The 19,106-nt window shown below is 39.8% G+C and overlaps 1 protein-coding gene across 1 annotated transcript in view; it reads right to left on the reverse strand.

Annotated features, from left to right (window-relative positions):
• Positions 1-18,173, reverse strand: part of TACR1 (tachykinin receptor 1) — a 278,221-nt gene extending 260,048 nt beyond the window's left edge. The window contains exon 1 of the mRNA XM_024133581.1: positions 17,785-18,173. Within this exon, the coding sequence (XP_023989349.1) occupies positions 17,785-18,173 (389 nt within the window). The remainder of the gene's footprint in view (positions 1-17,784) is intronic.
• Between the last annotated feature and the right edge of the window lie 933 nt (positions 18,174-19,106).

The raw sequence follows: 19,106 nt of genomic DNA on the forward strand, positions 1-19,106 counted from the left end.
TCTCACCACATGCCACTAAATGTACAAATAATGCTTTTAAAAATTAATGTCTCTGTTATATTCTATGATAGAGTGGTAGGGTAGCTGGTATGACTGTTCAGCAGTGTCCCTGCAGGCAGCTGTGCGATTTGTGAGGTTGAATGCTCATCAGTCCATATATGGCTTAGAGTACTGTGTTGAGCTGTAAGAACAGAGCATCATTTATTTTATTATCTGAAACCTATGACACCGAGAAAGGTGAGGTAAAGGAACTCAGCACGCCTAAAGCTGTGAAAAAGCCATGAGACTCTGTTCATATAGGGTAACCCAGCTGATCTGAACAAAGGACAATCTCATTATCCATTTGGAGGATTCAAGTCTTCCAGGCTCCAAGAATAAAAGCCTTGCTACTAAGGAATGGAAGATGCTGTTTAGACGTTTTACACAGAAGGCACACAACGTCTCTAGGCACAGATCTGAAACATGCTGAGAGCCTGGATTTGTCAAACCAACAGGCACTTACCCTTCCATTTTAAAAAATAATTTTTTAACATCTTTATTGAAGTATAATTGCTTTACAATAGTGTGTTAGTTTCTGCTTTATAACAAAGTGAATCAGCCATATATATACATATACATATATCCTCATATCTCCTCCCTCTTGTGTCTCCTTCTCACCCTACCTATCCCCTCCCCTCTAGGTGGTCACAAATCACCGAGCTGATCTCCCTATGCTATGTGGCTGCTTCCCACTAGCTATCTATTTTACATTTGGTAGTGTATATATGTCCATGCTACTCTCTCACTTCGTCCCAGCTTACCCTACCCACTCCCCGTGTCCTCAAGTCCATTCTCTACATCTGCGTCTTTATTCCTGTCCTGCCCCTAGGTTCTTCATAACAATTTTTTTTTAGATTCCATATATTTATGTGTTTGCATACGGTATCTGTTTTTAAGTGGATGGCTGGTTCGTATAGTAGTTCTATTTTTAGTTTTCTAAGGAACCTTCATACTGTTCTCCATAGTGTCGATATCAATTTACACTCCCACCAACAGGGCAAGAGCGTTTGTAGATTTTTTGATGATGGCCATTCTGACTGGTGTGAAGAGATACCTCATTGTAGTTTTGATTTGCATTTCGCTAATGATTACTGATGTTGTGCATTCTTTCATGTGTTTGTTGGCTGTCTGTATATCTGCTTTGGAGAAATGTCTCTTTAGGTCTTCTGCCCATTTTTGGATTGGGTTGTTCATTTTTTTGATATTGAGCTGCATAAGGCTGCTCTGGAGAAATGTCTCTTTAGGTCGTCTGCCCATATTTGGATTGGGTTGTTCATTTTTTTGATATTGAGCTGCATAAGGTGCTTGTAAATTATGGAGATTAGTCCTTTCTCAGTTGCTTCATTTGCAAATATTTTCTCCCATTCTGAGGGTTGTCTTTTTGTCTTTTTTGTGGTTTCCTTTGCTGTGCAAAGCTTTTAAGTTTCATTAGGTCCCATTGATTTATTTTTGTTTTTACTTCCCTTTCTCTAGGGGTGGGTCAAAAAGGATCTTGCTGTGATTTATGTCATAGAGTGTTCTGCTTAGGTTTTCCTCTAAGAGTTTTATAGTGTCTGGCCTTACATTTAGGCCTTTAATCCATTTTGAGCCTATTTTTGTGTATGGTGTTAGGGAGTGTTCTAATTTCATTCTTTTACATGTAGCTTTACAGTTTTCCCAGTACCACTTATGGAAGAGGCTGTCTTTTCTCCATTGTATACACTTGCCTCCTTTATCAAGGTTAAGGTAACCATAGGTGGGTGGGTTTATCTCTGGGCTTTCTATCCAATTCAATTGATCTATATTTCTGTTTTTGTGCTAGTACTACAGTCTTGATTACTGTAGCTTTGTAGTATGGTCTGAAGTCAAGGAGCTTGATTCCTCCAGCTCCATTTTTCTTTCTCAAGATTCCTTTGGCTATTTGGGGTCTTTTGTGTTTCCCTACATATTGTGAAATTTTTTGTTCTAGTTCCGTGAAAAATGCCATTGCTAGTTTGGTAGGGATTGCATTGAATATGTAGATTGCTTTGGGTACTAGAGTCATTTTCACAATCTTGATCCTTCCAATCCAAGAACATGGTATAACTCTCCATCTGTTTGTATCATCTTTAATTTCTTTCATCAATGTCTTATAGTTTTCTGCATACAGGTCTTTTGTCTCCTTAGGTTGGTTTATTCCTAGGTATTTTATTCCTTTTGTTGCAATGGTAAGTGGGAGTATTTCCTTAATTTCTCTTTCAGACTTTTCATCATTAGTGTAGAGGAATGTAAGAGATTTCTGTGCATTAATTTTGTATCCTGCTACTTTACCAAATTCATTGATTAGCTTTAATACTTTTCCTGTAGCATCTTTAGGATTTTCTAGGTATAGTATCATGTCATCTGCAGAGTGACAGCTTTACTTCTTCTTTTCCAATTTGGATTCCTTTAATTTCTTTTTCTTCCCTGATTGCTGTGGTTAAAACTTCCAAAACTATATTGACTAATAGTGGTGAGAGTGGGCAACCTTGACTTGTTCCTGATCTTAGTGGAAATGGTTTTAGTTTTTCACCATTGAGAATGATGATGGCTGTGGGTTTGTCATATATGGCCTTTATTATGTTAATGTAAGTTCCCTCTGTGCCTACTTTCTGGAGGGTTTTTATCATAAATCGGTTTTGAATTTTGTCAAATGCTTTTTCTGCATCTATTGAGATGATCATATGGTTTTTAACATTCAATTTTTTAATATGGTGTATCAAATTGATTGATTTGCATATATTGAAACATCTTTACATTCCTGGGATAAATCTCATTGATCATGGTGCATGATCCTGTTAATGTGCTGTTGGATTCTGTGTGCTAGTATTTTGTTGAGGATTTTTACTTCGTTGTTCATCAGTGATATTGGCCTGTAGTTTTCTTTCTTTGTGACATCTTTGTCTGTTTTTGGTTTCAGGGTGATGGTGGCCTCCTAGAATGAGTTTAGGAGTGCTCCTCCCTCTGATATTTTAGAAGGGTTTGAGAAGGATATGTGTTAGCTCTTCTCTAAATGTTTGATAGAATTAGTCTGTGAAGCCATCTGGTTCTGGGCTTTTCTTTGTTGGAAGATTTTCAATCACAATCTCAATTTCAGTGCTTGTGATTGGTCTGTTTATATTTTCTATTTCTTCCTGGTTCAGTCTCAGAAGGTTGTGCTTTTCTAAGAATTTTTCCATTTTTTCTAGGTTGTCCATTTTTTTGACATATAGTTGCTTGTAGTAATCTCTCATGATGCTCTGTTTTTCTGCAGTGTCAGTTGTTACTTCTCCCTTTTCATTTCTAATTGTATTGATTTCAGTCTTCTCCCTTTTTTTTCTTAATGAGTCTGGCTAATGCTTTATCAACTTTGTTTATCTTCTCAAAGAACCAGCTTTTGTTTTATTGTTCTTTGTTATCATTTCCTTCATTTCTTTTTCATTTTTTTCTGATCTGATCTTTATTATTTATTCTGCTAAATTTGGGTGTTTTTTATTCTTCTTTCTCTAATTGCTTTAGGTGTAAGGTTAGGTTGTTTATTTCAGATGTTCCTTGTTTCTTGAGGTAGGATTGTGTTGCTCTAAATTTCCCTCTTAGAACTGCTTTTTCTGCATCCCATAGGTTTTGGGTCGTCATTTATCATTGTCATTTGTTTCTAGTTATTTTTTAATTTCCTCCTTAATTTCTTCAGTGATCTCTTGGTTATTTAATAGTGTATTGTTTAGCCTCCATGTATTTGTATTTTTTACAAATTTTTCCCTGTAATTGATATCTAGTCTCATAGTGTTGTTTTCAGAAAAGATACTTGACACAATATAAATTTTCTTAAGTTTACCAAGGCTTGCTTTGTGCCCCAATATATTATCTATCCTGGAGAGTGTTCCACGAGCACTTGAGAAAAAAGTGTATTCTGTTGTTTTGGCGTGGAATGTCCTATAAGTATCAATTTAGTCCATCTTTTTTAATGTGTCATTTGAAGCTTGTGTTTCCTTATTTATTTTCATTTTGGATGATCTGTCCATTGGTGAAAGTGGGTGTTAAAGTTCACTACTATCATTGTATTTCTTTCAGTTTCTCTTTTTATGGCTGTTAGCATTTACCTTAGGTATTGAGGTGCTCCTATGTTGGGTGCATAAATATTTACAATTGTTATATCTTCTTCTTGGATTGATCCCTTGTTCATTATGTAGTGTCCTTCTTTGTCTCTCTCTCTTTTTTTTTTTTTTTTTGGTGGTACGCGGGCCTCTCACTGTTGTGGAGGACAGGCTCCAGAGACGCAGGCTCAGTGGCCATGGCTCACGGGCCCAGCCACTCCGCGACATGTGGGATCTTCCTGGACTGGGGCATGAACCCGTGTCCCCTGCATTGGCAGGAGGACTCTCAACCACTGCGCTACCAGGGAAGCCCCTTTGTCTCTTTTAATAGTCTGTTGTAAAGTCTATTTTGTCTGGTATGAGAATTGCTACTCCAGATTTCTTTTGATTTCCATTTGTATGGAATATCTTTTTCCATCCCCTCACTTTCAGTCTGTATGTGTCCCTAGGTCTGAGATGGGTCTCTCATAGACAGCGATTATACGGGTCTTGTTTTTGTATCCATTCAGTCAGTCTATGTATCTTGGTTGGAGCATTTAATCCATTTACCTTTAAGGTAATATCAATATATATGTTCCTCTTACCATTTTCTTAATTGTTTTGGGTTTTTTATTGTAGGTATATTTTTCGTCTCTTGTGTTTACTGCCTGGAGATATTCCTTTAGCATTTGTTGTAAAGCTTGTTTGGTGATGCTGAATTCTCTTAGCTTTTGCTTGTCTGTGAAGGTTTTAATTTCTCCATCGATTCTGAATGAGATTCTTGCTCAGTAGAGTAATCTTGGTTGTAGGTTTTTCTCTTTCATTACTTTAAATATGTCTTGCCACTCTCTTCTGTCTTGCAGAGTTTCTGCTGAAAGATCAGCTGTTAACCTTATGTGGATTCCCTTGTATTTTATTGTTTTTCCCTTGCTGCTTTTAATATTTTTTCTTTGTATTTAATTTTTGATAATTTCATTAATATGTGTCTTGGCATGTTTCTCCTTGGATTTATCCTGTATGGGACTTTCTGCACTTCCTGGACTTGATTGTCTATTTCTTTTCCCATATCGAGGAAGTTTTGAACTATAATCTCCTCAAATATTTTCTCAGTCCTTTTCTTTTTCTCTTCTCTTCCAGGACCCTTATAATTTGAATTTTGGTCCATTTAACATTGTCTCAGAAGTCTCTGAGATTGTCCTCAATTCTTTTCATTCTTTTTTCTTTATTCTGCTCTGTGGTACTTATTTCCACTATTTTATCTTCCAGGTCACCTATCCTTCTTCTGCCTCAGTCTTTCTGCTACTGATTCCTTCTAGAGAATTTTTAATTTCATTCATTGTCTTGCTCATCATTGTTTGTTTGCTCTTTAGTTCTTCTAGCTCCTTGTTAAACGTTTCTTGTATCTTCTCCATTTTACCTCCAAGATGTTGGATCATCTTTACTATCATTACTCTGAATTCTTTTCCAAGTAGACTGCCTATTTCCTCTTCATTTGTTTGGTCTGGTGGGTTTTTACCTTACTCCTTCATCAGCTGCATATTTCTCTGTCTTCTCATTTTGTTTAATTTACCATTTTTAGGGACTCCTTTTCACAGGCTGCAGGTTTGTAGTTCCCATTTTTTTCGTGTCTGCCTCCAGTGGCTAAGGTTGGTTCAGTGAGTTGCCACTCCAGCTTTCCTGGTACAGGGGACTGGTCCTTGTGTTCTGGTAGATGAGGCTGGATCTTGTCTTTCTGGTGGGCAGGACTGTCCCCGATAGTGTGTTTTGGGGTGCCCGTGACCTTATTATGATTTGAGGCAGCCTCTCTGCTAATGGGTGGTATTGTGTTCCTTTCTTGCTCGCTGTTGGCATAGGATGTCCAGCACTGTAGCTTGCTGATCAGTGAGAGGAGCTGGGTATTAGCATTGAGATGGAGGTCTCTGGGAGAGCTTTTGCCATTTGATATTATGTGGAGCTGGGAGGTCTCTTGTGGACTAATATCCTGAAGTCACCACTCCCACCTCAGAGGCACAGACCTGACACCCGGCCAAGCACCAATACCCTGTCAGCCACATGGCCAGACCAAATTCAACCAAAATTGTGATATTTGTTTCCCTTCTGGGAGTCCTCATGGTATTAAGAGGCACCATGGGAATAGTATATTAGTAGCTACCATGTCTTGGGTCCTGTGGATTACCTTTTCCTTCAGCCGCACCACCTCCCAGCAGGTCCAGAGGAGACGGGGCTCCCATCAGTGTGAACTGGACTCCACAACGTCCCAAAGCTGAAGCCCCAGGAAGTCCTGAGGAGACTTGGCTCCCATTAGCATGAACTCTACCCCGTTGTGTCCTGAAGCCTCTGGGTGTCAGCATCGACTCAGCCCTGTGAGTTCCAGAAGCCAAAGCCCTAGTGGGTCCTGAGGAGGCCCTTCCATTTTTAATGATTCATGTGAAGAGACAGGATACATCCAGAAAAATTCTGGCACATATTTTTCATGACATCAAAGTCTCAGAAAAGAAACTGAAGGACCCAGCACAGATGGTAGGTTTTTTTTTTTTTTTTGTCATTTTATCCATATCAATGAGCTAGTCCAAAATGGAAGTCGATAAGAAGGTAAAATAAAAAAGAGTACAGTATGCAGCTAGCTCTACTCAGGTAGTAAAGCAGTTGGATGTGAACTAAGTGTGGGCTGAAGCTCTGTTTGATTCCATCTAGGTAAATCAAATGATAAAATGTTAAGATGAAATTTGGTAAGGGGTAAAACTTGAAGGAAGCCACAGAAATACCAGACACAGTGGGCCTACAAAAGTCAATTCCAGTAGCTAGGTGTGGGTGGTACTGTGGACACTGAGCCAGCAGAGCTCCACTGTGAAAAGGGCACAGGGTATTGGGTGGCAGCTCTGGGCTCCCCTGAAAGAAACACCCAGATTCAGATCTCTGACTCAGCCCTGATTCCAGAAACTCAGTGGCCCCTTAAGGAGAAGATGATTCTGCCACCTCTGCTTGTGTAACTCTGTAACCATAGCAAGGCATTTTTTAAAAGGTAATAGACAGTGAAGAAGTGATACTTCTATGTAAGAAGTGTGGGTGTAGTAGTAAGTTTTATGAGCAGTATATGTTACTTTATGTGTGATTTGTTTTTAATATGTTGGAAATGAGAATCTGAAATATTAGAGAATTTGACCTACCAGATTTATATATATATATATATATATATATATATATATATATATATATATATTTTTTTTTTTTTTTTTTTTTTTTTGCTACGATCCGACTTTTTTTTTTTTTGCGGTATGTGGGCCTCTCACTGTTGTGGCCTCTCCCATTGTGGAGCACAGGCTCCGGACGCGCAGGCTCAGCGGCCATGGCTCACGGGCCCAGCCGCTCCATGGCATGTGGGATCTTCCCAGACCAGGGCATGAACCCGTGTCCCCTGCATCGGCAGGCAGACTCTCAACCACTGTGCCACCAGGGAAGCCCTCTTTCATTGAATTTGCAAGTGTAGTTCTTTGGAGGTTGACATGTTTTAAGAGAATTTGATATGCTAAATTTGGAAGTTTTGATTTATTAGCTTTGCTGGAATTATGTAAGTCCCGAGAAAGATTTTGTTTCTCCTATTTATAAATCATCCAGTTAAGGATCTGAAGTTTTAACAAAACCAGATGTATTAAGTTTGCAATTATAGTTTGAAATATTTAGTGAAATTTACAAGTTTAAAATTGATATTTACATTTTTAAGCTTATATGATTTGTTTATAAAATTTTATGACTAATTGGAAATATGTAAGATCATTCAATTGATTAAGTTTGAAAATGTTGTTAAATGTTTAGGTGGAAGGATGTCATCTCATATTTAATAGCTAATTGAGCATTAGTCCCAGGACAAGGGAAAGTGGATGTTTAATACATACAAACTAGATTTATAAGAAAACTTCCAAGTTTTAGAAGATGTGTTCAAAAGCAAAAGAAATACGACTTTACCAAATAAAGTATCAATGAAAACACATGCAGCAAGTAAGAGTTTTTTGCTATGACCAAGTTCTCCCCAGTCATTAAACACGAAAATGATGCTTCATGTGAGGGTGGTGACTTTGGGACATACAGGATGTAGGAAGTGACTGTGTAATTTTGGAGATGGTATAAAAGAAAATGATTTGGTTTTTCTGGGCTGTAATACAGTTAACTCTTGAACAATATAGGGATCAGAGGAACCAACCCTTGAAAATCCACAGTATAATTTATAGTCTGCCCTCTGTTCCTCCATATCTGTGGATTCAACCAATCACTGACTGTGTAGAACTATATTATTTACTATTGAAAAAAATCTGGGTATAAATGGAACCATGCAATTCAAACTCCTGTTGTTCAAGAGTCAACAGTATACAATATCCAAATGCTTGGCTTCTGGTAGAGGGTGTGTGCATCTCCACAGGTGAGAAGGATGCTGGATGGCATTTAGCAACAGGTTTGGTGACCCAATTAGAAGTATTTTAAACTATATTTATTGGGGGGAAGGATATAATTGTTTCACCCTGTTGCTGTTATACTTAATGTAGAAGGAATGCAAGAGGAGGCTGACAGAAATGGATGTGTATAATGGTTATAATGGTGTGTCAGTGTTTATTGGAGATCACAGATCAGGAACTTTTCAGACCTTTCCATTCCTTTCCTTTTCCTTCTCTCCTTGCAGCAGTACTCCACAAGGTAACTTTTATTAATATCCCTTTTATCAGATGGGGAAATTGAGGCCAAGAGAGGTTAAGTATCTTGCCCATATTCACATACCTAGTAAGTGGTAGAACCACTGCTGGAATCCACTGCTTGTGCTCTTTCCTACACTAAACTCCATAATCAAAGGTCAGATGTAAGGTTATTAAAAGACATTCTTATACAAAGAACATGAAAGGCACTTCACGGAAAGTCCCAAATTTTAAACGTAGTGATAAAGCTGAATTGGAAAGTAGATTTAGTAAAGAATTATAAAAGAGAAGGAAAGGGCTTCAGACTCCAGGCTGCTTAGACAAAGTTCCTAAGGCAGTTCATGTATTAATACTCATGTTAATATATATATCACATGGGTATCATTAAACCATCTTTTCATCCCTGGGGTTCCTTAACCATAGAGCCTCATATTTCCCCTTCCAATAAGTTGTAATCACAGCTTCTAAATGTGGCAAGAGGGAAAGTTTGGGCAATGTAAGTCAGTTTCCCAGTCTGTCCTCCAGGTCTATGACTTTCTCAGGCCACTCTGCTGGAATTTTCCTGTGTCTGTGGTGGTATTTTACTATGGTATAGTCTAGGTGTTCAGACAACTACTGTAGTTATAGGACTTGGAGGGCTGGATGGAAGAGAGGTTTTTGCTGGTCCTGCCTCAGGAAGGCTAAGTAAAGCAGAGAGTTCACTTCCTGTTGCTAGCAGGGCTGTTGGAGAAAAAGCCAGAGGGGTTGGCAACAGTTGGGCCACAGAAGTGTCCATGAAATATCTCAGTTTCCAGTATGCCTTGATAGACTGGAGGTAAGGTAGAAATGATAAACACCTCTCTCAACTAAAGGTGTTCTTCTGGGGTGTAATATCTGTTGGGGACAGAGTGGGGGTCAGGAAACCAGTGGGGACAAGTCAAGTGAAGTATGGAAGAGACAAGGTGAATTAGAACATGTAGTTACTTTTGAACAGGGAGTTCTAAACCAAAAGTGTTCTATATTGTAGCAAAACTCCGTGGTAGACATAAATTTGGCCTGATTTTTCTTTTGCTTCAAAGCATAGCATCATAGGTGTGCTTTGAAGTCTGTCTGATGCATTGGATCTGGTTTTTAGATTTTAGTTGCTGTGTGCAGAAGAGAGGTACAGTCATATCAACCACTATAAACACTTTAATGAGTACCTATTCTGTGCCAGGCAACTGGATATGTGCTGGTAACAGGAAACCAGAAAAAGCATTCCTATTTTCATGATGCTTGCAATTTAGTGGGTAAGGAGGTGTGGGAGAGACCAACAAGTTACAGAGAGTTGCATAAATGACATAGGAATATACAGAGAGTTGGATAAATGATATAGGAATATATAAGAAGGACACCTCATCTAGACTTGTAGGTTAAGGTCAGCTTCTTGGTGGAGGTGACACCTGAACTAAGTCTAAGAAGACGAAGTCACCAGGTAGTATGCCAGCCCCACAGCAGGTAGATATGGACAAGGTGATTGTAACAGGGTAATGCTCAGTTCCGGACATTAGTTAAACTCTCATTTAAAAGGACCATTAGGGCTTCCCTGGTGGCGCAGTGGTTGAGAGTCCGCCTGCCGATGCAGGGGACACGGGTTCATGCCCCAGTCCAGGAAGATCCCACATGCCGCGGAGCGGCTGGGCCCGTGAGCCATGGCCTATGAGTCTGCGCGTCCGGAGCCTGTGCTCCGCAACAGGAGAGGCCACAACAGTGAGAGGCCCTCGTACCGCAAAAGAATAAAAACAAACAAACAAACAAACAAAAAAACCAAACAAACAAAAAATAAAGGACCATTAGCAAACAGGAATAGCAATGAAGATGGAAAGATGAAGGAACCAGGGACAGTTAACCAAGGATAGAGAAGCTTCAGGAGGTATCTATCAGAGAGATGGCCACATGGAAGAGACATTATACTAGTAAAAGCAGACCCAAATCAGGGGCATTATTCCTTCAACAAAAGGAATAATTTTATAATGATTCAAAATGGAATGAATTTAACAAATGAGACAAATTGAGTAAAATATTTAAGCAGAATTTGATCCTCTTACAATGACCTCGTCTAGAAGGTTGTGGGGTTGAATTATTATTTGAGTGAAAACTTGTCAAAAGTGCTCTAACATGCTCTCTGACACAGTTGGACCCTTACATCACTTTCCTTAAATGATATAGCATTCATTTGGGGGCTTCCCTGGTGGCGCGGTGGTTGCGCGTCCGCCTGCCGTTGCAGGGGAACCGGGTTCGCGCCCCGGTCTGGGAGGATCCCGCATGCCGCGGAGCGGCTGAGCCCGTGAGCCATGGCCACTGGGCCTGCGCGTCCGGAGCCTGTGCTCCGCAACGGGAGAGGCCACAATAAAGGGAGGCCCGCATACCACAAAAAAAAAAAAAAAAAAAAAAAAAGATATAGCATTCAAAAGCCACCTTGAGCAGGAGTATACAGGCAGATATCTAAGGCACATAGATGCAAATTGCATGGGTCTCCAAGCTATGAGGAAGTGGAGAGTATGAGAATCATGCTAAAAGAAATTGTTTCTAATAGTCTTTACAAGGTGGAAACAGAATACCCATTGGTATTGAAGATTAGATGAGACAATGGATTGGAGAGCATGCATCATAAGGTATCATTATAAATTTTATTAACATAAAATCTCCTTTCTAGTTTCCAAGTGACAAGCATTAATAAATCATTATGATAATTCCCTGATCCAGTGCTCTTGAAGTTTATTTTTAAAAACCCAAACTCCACATTGTTTTCTCTGTACTTTGCTCTTTCTTTCCTCCTCCCCTTCTCTTCTTTCCTTTATTTTACCATAAGTGTTTCCTATCTTCCCAAGGATAGTTCTTTGCTTTGTCTCCAAACTCCCTCTTCATGGTACTAATTACATTGGGTTATAACGGTGTTCATAAATTTGTCAATAGCTGAAGACAGAGAGCAGAAGGATAAAGGCAATGTTTTACTGCCTCAGCATCTGGTACATAGTTAAGTGCTCAAAATGGTTTCATGAATGGATAGATGGATGGATGGATGAGGAATAGGCCATTTCCCTCACTGCCATCTAATTTTATCCCCCCTTATCATACTTTGCTGACACTGTCTCTCACAGCTCACCTATGTTCTCTAATTGCCAAAATCAATGTCATCATACTTGGATTCTAATGACACTATAATTAATATAACCCACCACAATTTTCCTCTCTTAATTTTTGTCACTCCTCATATCCTGATTATTCCACCAACTCTCTGTTTCTTCATTTTTCCCTCCTGTTGCCTGATAGCACATTTTCATGAATCTTTGGTCTCTTCTCTGGAAACACATATATAGGTAAAAGAGATGTTCTCTACTTTCAACTCTCTCATAAGCCATCTGTTTGGAAAATTCCTAAGTAAACATTTTGGTCCCTGGGTTCTCATTCTCTAGCCCCATCTCTTAAACTGCTTGTTGGACATTTCCAACTAATCATTATATTTTCACATAAAATCCAACAAAAACTGTACTCATTTTCTTCTGACCAACTCCTCCATTCATTCCTTGACTCACTTGTGAATTCACTTCAATTGAGTCAGCCTGTCATTCTCCCCAAACACTTTGCAACTTTTTACTTCCATACTTTTGTCACACTGTCTCTTTTACCCAGAATGTCACCATTATTTATCTTCTTCTCTAAAAATCTTATCTAATCTTCAAGGCCGAAATCAGTTGCCACCATTTGAGGTCTTCCTTGATCATTGTTGTTAGATAACCTCCCTCCTCTTCACTCCTATAGAATTTGTCTGTACAATACCTGTGAAACCTATCACATAACACCTTATGTTGTAGTTATCTTTAAATCAGTCTTACTTGCCTCATTATGTAGTATAAGCCCTTTGAGAGAAGACATGAAGCCCTGATTCAGGAACCACCTTACCTGGTGACCCCATCCCTTGATGGACTGATGATCTTTGTCCAAGTTTACCTGTGTGTTTCTCCCTCACGATCATTATTCTGCCATTTGCTAATTCAACAACAACAATAATAACAAAGTCTTGTGCTCCTACTACATGCTTTTACATTGAGAATTACCTTTATTTTCCCCCAGTTGAACCTATCTATGTTTCTGACAGCTAACCCCATCCCCACCACCAAGGGCCTTGACCTTTCAGGACACTGCGGGGTGGTCATGAGTAGGGTGAGGATGTGGTAAGTGCAGTGGGGTAACTCCAGAGAGTAGGTGGGCATTAAACCTCTCCAGGAAAAGTTCTGCAGCCAAAATGACTCATCCAAGATGTAAAAACTCAAGTTGATCTGCATCAACCCTGATATTTGAGATTCCTGATTTGAAAAGACAGAGTCAGTTACTGTGGATGAGCTTCTAGTGAATGGACATTCTCAGCAACACTCAGGTGCTTAGTCATGGATTGTAAGATCTATCTAAATTAGTGCAAAGGATCTTGGGATCTAAAACTTGCCTCTGGGTGTGATGGAGAAGAACTGCCCTGAGATCCAAGTCTGTCAACAAGGTGAGGTTCAAGGACAGACTGCAGGTCTAGCAGAGACTTGGGAAGCAGCCTATTTAGACTTGTAGCTGAGTATGACTGGAACAGTGTGGAATGGATACCAGGGAATTAGTAGGCAGAGTTTTGTTTTGTTTTGTTATTTATGCATGTCTTTACTCTTGGTTCCTCTTTTAATCTCTCAGAGAGTTCATTCCCTCTTCTAGCTTCAACTATTACCCCTATCTGAGGAACTATATTTTTGGTCCTGAGCATATTTCATATTGTCCAGAGACCATCATTGGATGTTTTCTTTCACTCAAATACAACATATCTAGAACCAATCTGAGTAGTGAGCAACCTTCACCTTTCATCTTGCTGAAATTATAACTGCCCCTACCAGGTAGAGAAGCAGTGTTATCAGACCAGAGCTTTTCTGAGCCTCCTGTTGCTGTGTGCTAAGTTCCAAGTCAGGTTAACTTTTGCCTTTGTAGCCTGTCTTGTGGGGCTTAAGGATTGTTTCCCCCCTCCTCTCTTCTTAGATGCTGCTCCACAAAACTAGAACCAGTCATCATCACTGGCTCCTGAAAAAAGAAGGTGTCACCTCTCAGTGTCCTCCAGCTTCTAATTTCATGAAACATCACACACCCCATTTAGTTTATACAATAGGAAGGAATTTAAAAATCTTATGGAGTTTTAAAAAGCAAAATCCCTGGTGTTTTTTGGAGTTTAATTAGAGGTAGACATGATATTATTTAGTATATTTATCTCTGCAGCTTTTGAAAATTCTAGGTAGTCATTGCCTTCAGTAAATAAGTATTCCTTCTAAAGGGGATCTCATTCATTCCCTCTCTCCCCTCATTCTATGGAAAGATTACAAGAAAGATTCAAATTAGTTCTACAATCTGCAGCTGAAGTTTTTTCTTTGCTTACATTTTGTTTCTAGAAGGAAATTTGGCATAGTTTACCAAGACGGTTTGACCTAACTATTCAACTTTAAGGAGTTTCTTTTATGAAAAGAACAAGGGATGCTCTCAAAGATTTATGTCAAGGATATTAATTTCAAAGTTACATGTAATCATTGAAAATGGAAACAATATACATCTAAAAATAGAGGAATGGTTAAATAAATGATTACAGCCTTGCAATATAATGCATCCATTAAAAATCTTATTTTGAAAACTATTTCATGACATGGAAAATGGCCATGATATGATGCTAAGGGACAAAACAAACCACACAAAAAAACAGCTGCTGAAACTGTTTTTATTATGATCCAAAATTTATCTTAAAAAGTATGAGTGACTTTATGTGGTATAAATAACACAGAAAAAGTATAAGCTAGCATTCCATACTTTTAACAGGTTAACTGTCAATAGTGGATTGTAGATTTTTACATTTATTAAAATGGATGACTTGGAGATACAGCCTTGAAGCCGTATGCTTAATGTAACCCTGAGCATGCCATTGATGATGTTCTTCCAAATGTTCTTCTAGGATCATGTATTATTTTATTCATTCATTCATTCATTCATCTAATCAATAAACATGTAGTGACTGTTAAGTGCCAAGCACTCTTCTCTGTTCTGAGAAGATAAACAAGACAGAAGAGAAATGTTCCTTGCTTTGCCCAGAGTTTATAATCCTTTAAAATTAGGAAGAAATATTTTTAAAAATTTCATTTCATTTGACCCAGTAATTCTACTTCTGGGAAATCTACCCTAAAGAAATAACCAAGAAAGCAAAATAAAATTATCATACAGAAATGTTTATTAGTACTTTAATCATAATGGCAAAAATATCTAGACATCACTTAGATTCCCAGCAGTAAGGGGATGGTTAAAGTAATAATGGCACATTCATAAAATGGAATAATAGGAAGCCACTATGATTATGTTACTGAAGACTTTTTAATAACATGGGAAAATATTATTAATGTTTTCCATTAATATCAGTGGAAAAAAGTAAGCTACAAAATTATCTAGAATCTGACTTTAATATGTAGTGTAAGTCATAAAAGAAATTCAACTATTAACAGGTGTTACTTTTGCATTGTGAATTAATGGTTGATTTGTATTTTTGTTTCTATGTCCTTCATGAACAAGGTTTAATTTTATAATCTGGAAAACCACGTTGCTTTCATTTTTAAGATGATTCAAAGATTATCTGTTAAAAATTCAAGGAGCATACAAAAAGATAATTTAACATTTCCTCAAAGTCTGCATTGCCATGGTGGAGAAAGAAGCGATCATTCATATGGAAAGAGCTGGAGGTCTCTTCCTTTCTAAAGCATTCTTGGGAGAGAATGGATGACCATGCCTGTGGTGGAGCTAGATTCATCAGAGGGCCTAAGGAGATTAATTTACTCAGCTCATGAGGCTGAGCAAAGAAAAACAGAAGGAGCACTTGGAGGACTTGGAGACACAGCCTTGAGGCATCATCCCTAATTCTACCTTGAACTCTAAACCTAAGCATGCCATTGATAATCTGCACATCATGCACAGGTGACATTTCTTGTTGTCATTGCTCTCAGCTCTGACACCAGAGATCCTCTGACCTCACTGAGCAGGTGTCATGAAGGGTCAGGGTCTATGGTTTACCTGGAGAGAAACAGCGGAGCCTGTGATGTCAGAGTCAAGGCAGCCAAAATCTGGCTCCTTGCCCAACCCACTGAAGAGTTTGACCCTGAGTCTTGCCCCTAACCTTCTAAGTTCAAAGGGAAAGAGAAGGGCTGTGGAACATGTCATTTCTGTGTAAGCCAAAGCAAGAGAGCTGTCCTCTGGTGTTCCATCAGCTACTGAATGCTTGGGTTCACGCTGACTGTCAGGTCTCCCTTGAGCTCACACAACTACCTGATGCAGTAAAAATATGAACTTTCCCTCTAATTTAGGGATAATCAAGACAGCGTGTGTAAGGCTGAAAAGGCACCAGGTTTCACTGCACATATAAGCAGTTATACATAATGCTGTGAGTTTTCTAACTTTAAGGGGGCTGATGTGAAGTTAAAGGAGCAAGTCAGTGCAGAAAGATTACAGGTACCTCACTTTCAGCAAACCAAATATCTAAAAACCAGAGTAGCATAAGAGATAAATTTACAAAAGAATTCATTTCACTACCACTTTGAGTAATTGGTTTCCCTTCTACATTTAAAATATAAATTGATTCACCACAACTTATTTTACACACAACATATTAAGCACTTAAGAGTTGCATAAAGGGAACTTAAAAATTAGCATTTGGACATCACTGCAAAGGAAACATAGTTTTCTCTGATTTTAAAAGTGATCATTGATTGCAGAACCTGCAAAAGACCTCAAATCAATTGCAAATCTCTATGCAAAATAATTCAGTAATTTGGGAATGATTTTTTTGAAGTTTTTCTCTTAGCTCCTTCTTTGGGCTTCTCATATTCATTTATCTCAGCAAGGTCATCAAAAGAACCCATTTTAAAATCACAGTGGTAGGTGATTTAAACATACCTCCACATCCTAGGTAAACATTTAACACTTGTACACCCATAGATATACACATTAGACACCTAGGACACCCACAAAAATGTCAATACAAATAGAGCTGTGCTCTAATGATCAATTTTCCATCATGCCACCTGAGGACCCTTTCATTCCAGAACTGTAGCTCCAATGTGTGAAAATACCAACATTTTCACTTTTAATCAGCTTCTGAAACCCTAGCCTGTTGGGTGCAGGAAAGAAAGACCTTTCAATTGTCTTTAATTGCCTTTGCCAAGCATGTTTCTCTGTAGATGTAGAGAGGCTAAAAACATTGACCTCACATGGCCAGAGAAGTTTAGAAAAACTCGGATCCTTAACGGTGGAGTTCCTTAAGAACAGCATAGCTGCCTCTCATTTCTGAATGAGAAACCCTAGCAGCATAGAGAGAGCTGAATTAGAATCCTGAGTATTTTATGATTCTAATAAAATGCTCTTCACATCCAAATAATATTGGAGAGTTGTGGTGGGAGCAGAAAGTTCCTGAATATTCAGGAAAAATTGAAAATGAGAAATTTTGCCTATGTGTACTTAAAACTGGAAGGTATCAAAAGGCTGTACAGCTGAATAGCAGGCCTGCAAGGATTCACAAAGCCCTAGCCAGGGATCGGCCCCTTGGCCACATCCTGGGTATCCCCTTCAGGCTTTAAAGGCAAAAGAGAGAAAGAATATATGGAAAGAAGCAAAGTAGGGGTTGAATGGAAAATGTCAGGAAGATGAGTGGAGAAGGGAAAAATAAAAGAGAGAAATGAAGAAAAAAGGTGGGATGTATACATAAAGGAAGGGAAACTGGTGATGGGTGAAAAGGAGTAGAAAAAGAAAGAGAAATAGAAAAGAAAATCATGAGATAAGATAAAATCCCCCATCTACAACTGACTCAGCTAACTGTCAGTATAAATCCAGGGGTTCAGGTGGCCAATCTCCACCTTGAACCAGGCACTATCCAACCCTGAAGCTCCATAGCAATGCTATTTTCCTTTAAGGATATTTTTTCCCTTTTCCACAAAGGGCAAGCTCACCTATCGAAGGCCACAGCTGTCATGGAGTAGATACTGGCAAAGACAGCAGCAATGGGGAAGAAGTTGTGGAATTTGCAGTAGAACAGGCCGTAGTACCACTCGTTGTGGACAGCATAAGTGAAGTTCACCACTGTATTGAATGCAGCCATGGAGGCTTCTGCGAAGGCCAGGTTCACCAGGAAATAGTTAGTAACTGTCCTCATTCTCTTGTGAGCCAAGATGATCCACATCACCACCACGTTGCCCACCACAGAGGTCACCACAATGACTGTGTAGGCAGCCGCCCAAAGGACAATTTGCCAGGCCGGCTGCACAAACTGGTTGGGCTCTGAGGTGTTGGTGGAGATGTTTGGGAAGAGGTCTGAGTCCACAGGGAGGACGTTATCCATTCTTCTGCTAAGCGATTAAACCTTCCTCTCTGTACACACACACAAATCCTTTGCAGCAGGGTCCTGAGCCAGGGCCTGGGGTCAGAGTCCTGTTTAACCAAGACAGGAGGGCTGCAGGCTCTTTCTGGACAGAACTCTTTCCTTGTAAGCAGAAGACTTGGCGCTAAGATAAAAGCTTCTAGATGTGCTGTATGCCCTTGGTGGCTTTGAATTCCTCCACTTTCGAGCTTCAGAAGGCACTTGAGTTCTGCAATCTGGAGACAGCGTCTCTCCTGCGTTGAGCTGGAAAAGAGAAAGAAATTCCACGGGTCACGGTTCCAGGAAGCAGAGATTCTCCACCTTTCTGCACCTGCTCCTGCTTGCAACTGCTATTCTTCCTATTTGCAGCGGGAAAGGCAAAGCCCTGTGCTGCGTGAGGACTTCGGGGCGAAGGTGGGGGTGGGGGGCATTAGTCACAGCACGACCTGTCAAAGTTCAGAGTCTGTGGCAGGAATTCTGGGGCCGTGCGTCCAGCTGTAGATTTTTTCCTTTGCTTTCACTACCGCCGCCACCGCCGCCACCGTCTGCAGCTTTGCAGGCGCCTCTTGGCTCGGGTCCTGCTCAGCTCGGGAGTTAGCAGAACCTTGGCAGGCTGCGCGTGAGGTCTTTATAACCCACTGTAAAGACGTCACTGGGAAGGGGCAGTACCTGGCTACGTGCTCGCCAGTCCCCTTGCGCAGAGCTGCAGCTGCACCATCTGTTGACAACTGTCTCACTGCACCATCTCAGGCACCAAGCCTTTTGCTGCTACCTGCTGTGCGAGTCTGCAAGCCGGGTTCCCCACGCACTCCTCGAGGGGGCGCTAGCTAGGTCCTCTCGGAGTAACTGCGCCAGATGGGGTCCGCAGCTGGAACCCCAGATGAACCAAGGGGTAAGGAAGGATTCGCGAAGGAG

The sequence above is a fragment of the Physeter macrocephalus genome, chromosome 12 (genome assembly GCF_002837175.3).
Source record: "Physeter macrocephalus isolate SW-GA chromosome 12, ASM283717v5, whole genome shotgun sequence".
In the NCBI taxonomy this organism is placed as follows: Eukaryota; Metazoa; Chordata; class Mammalia; order Artiodactyla; family Physeteridae; genus Physeter; species Physeter macrocephalus.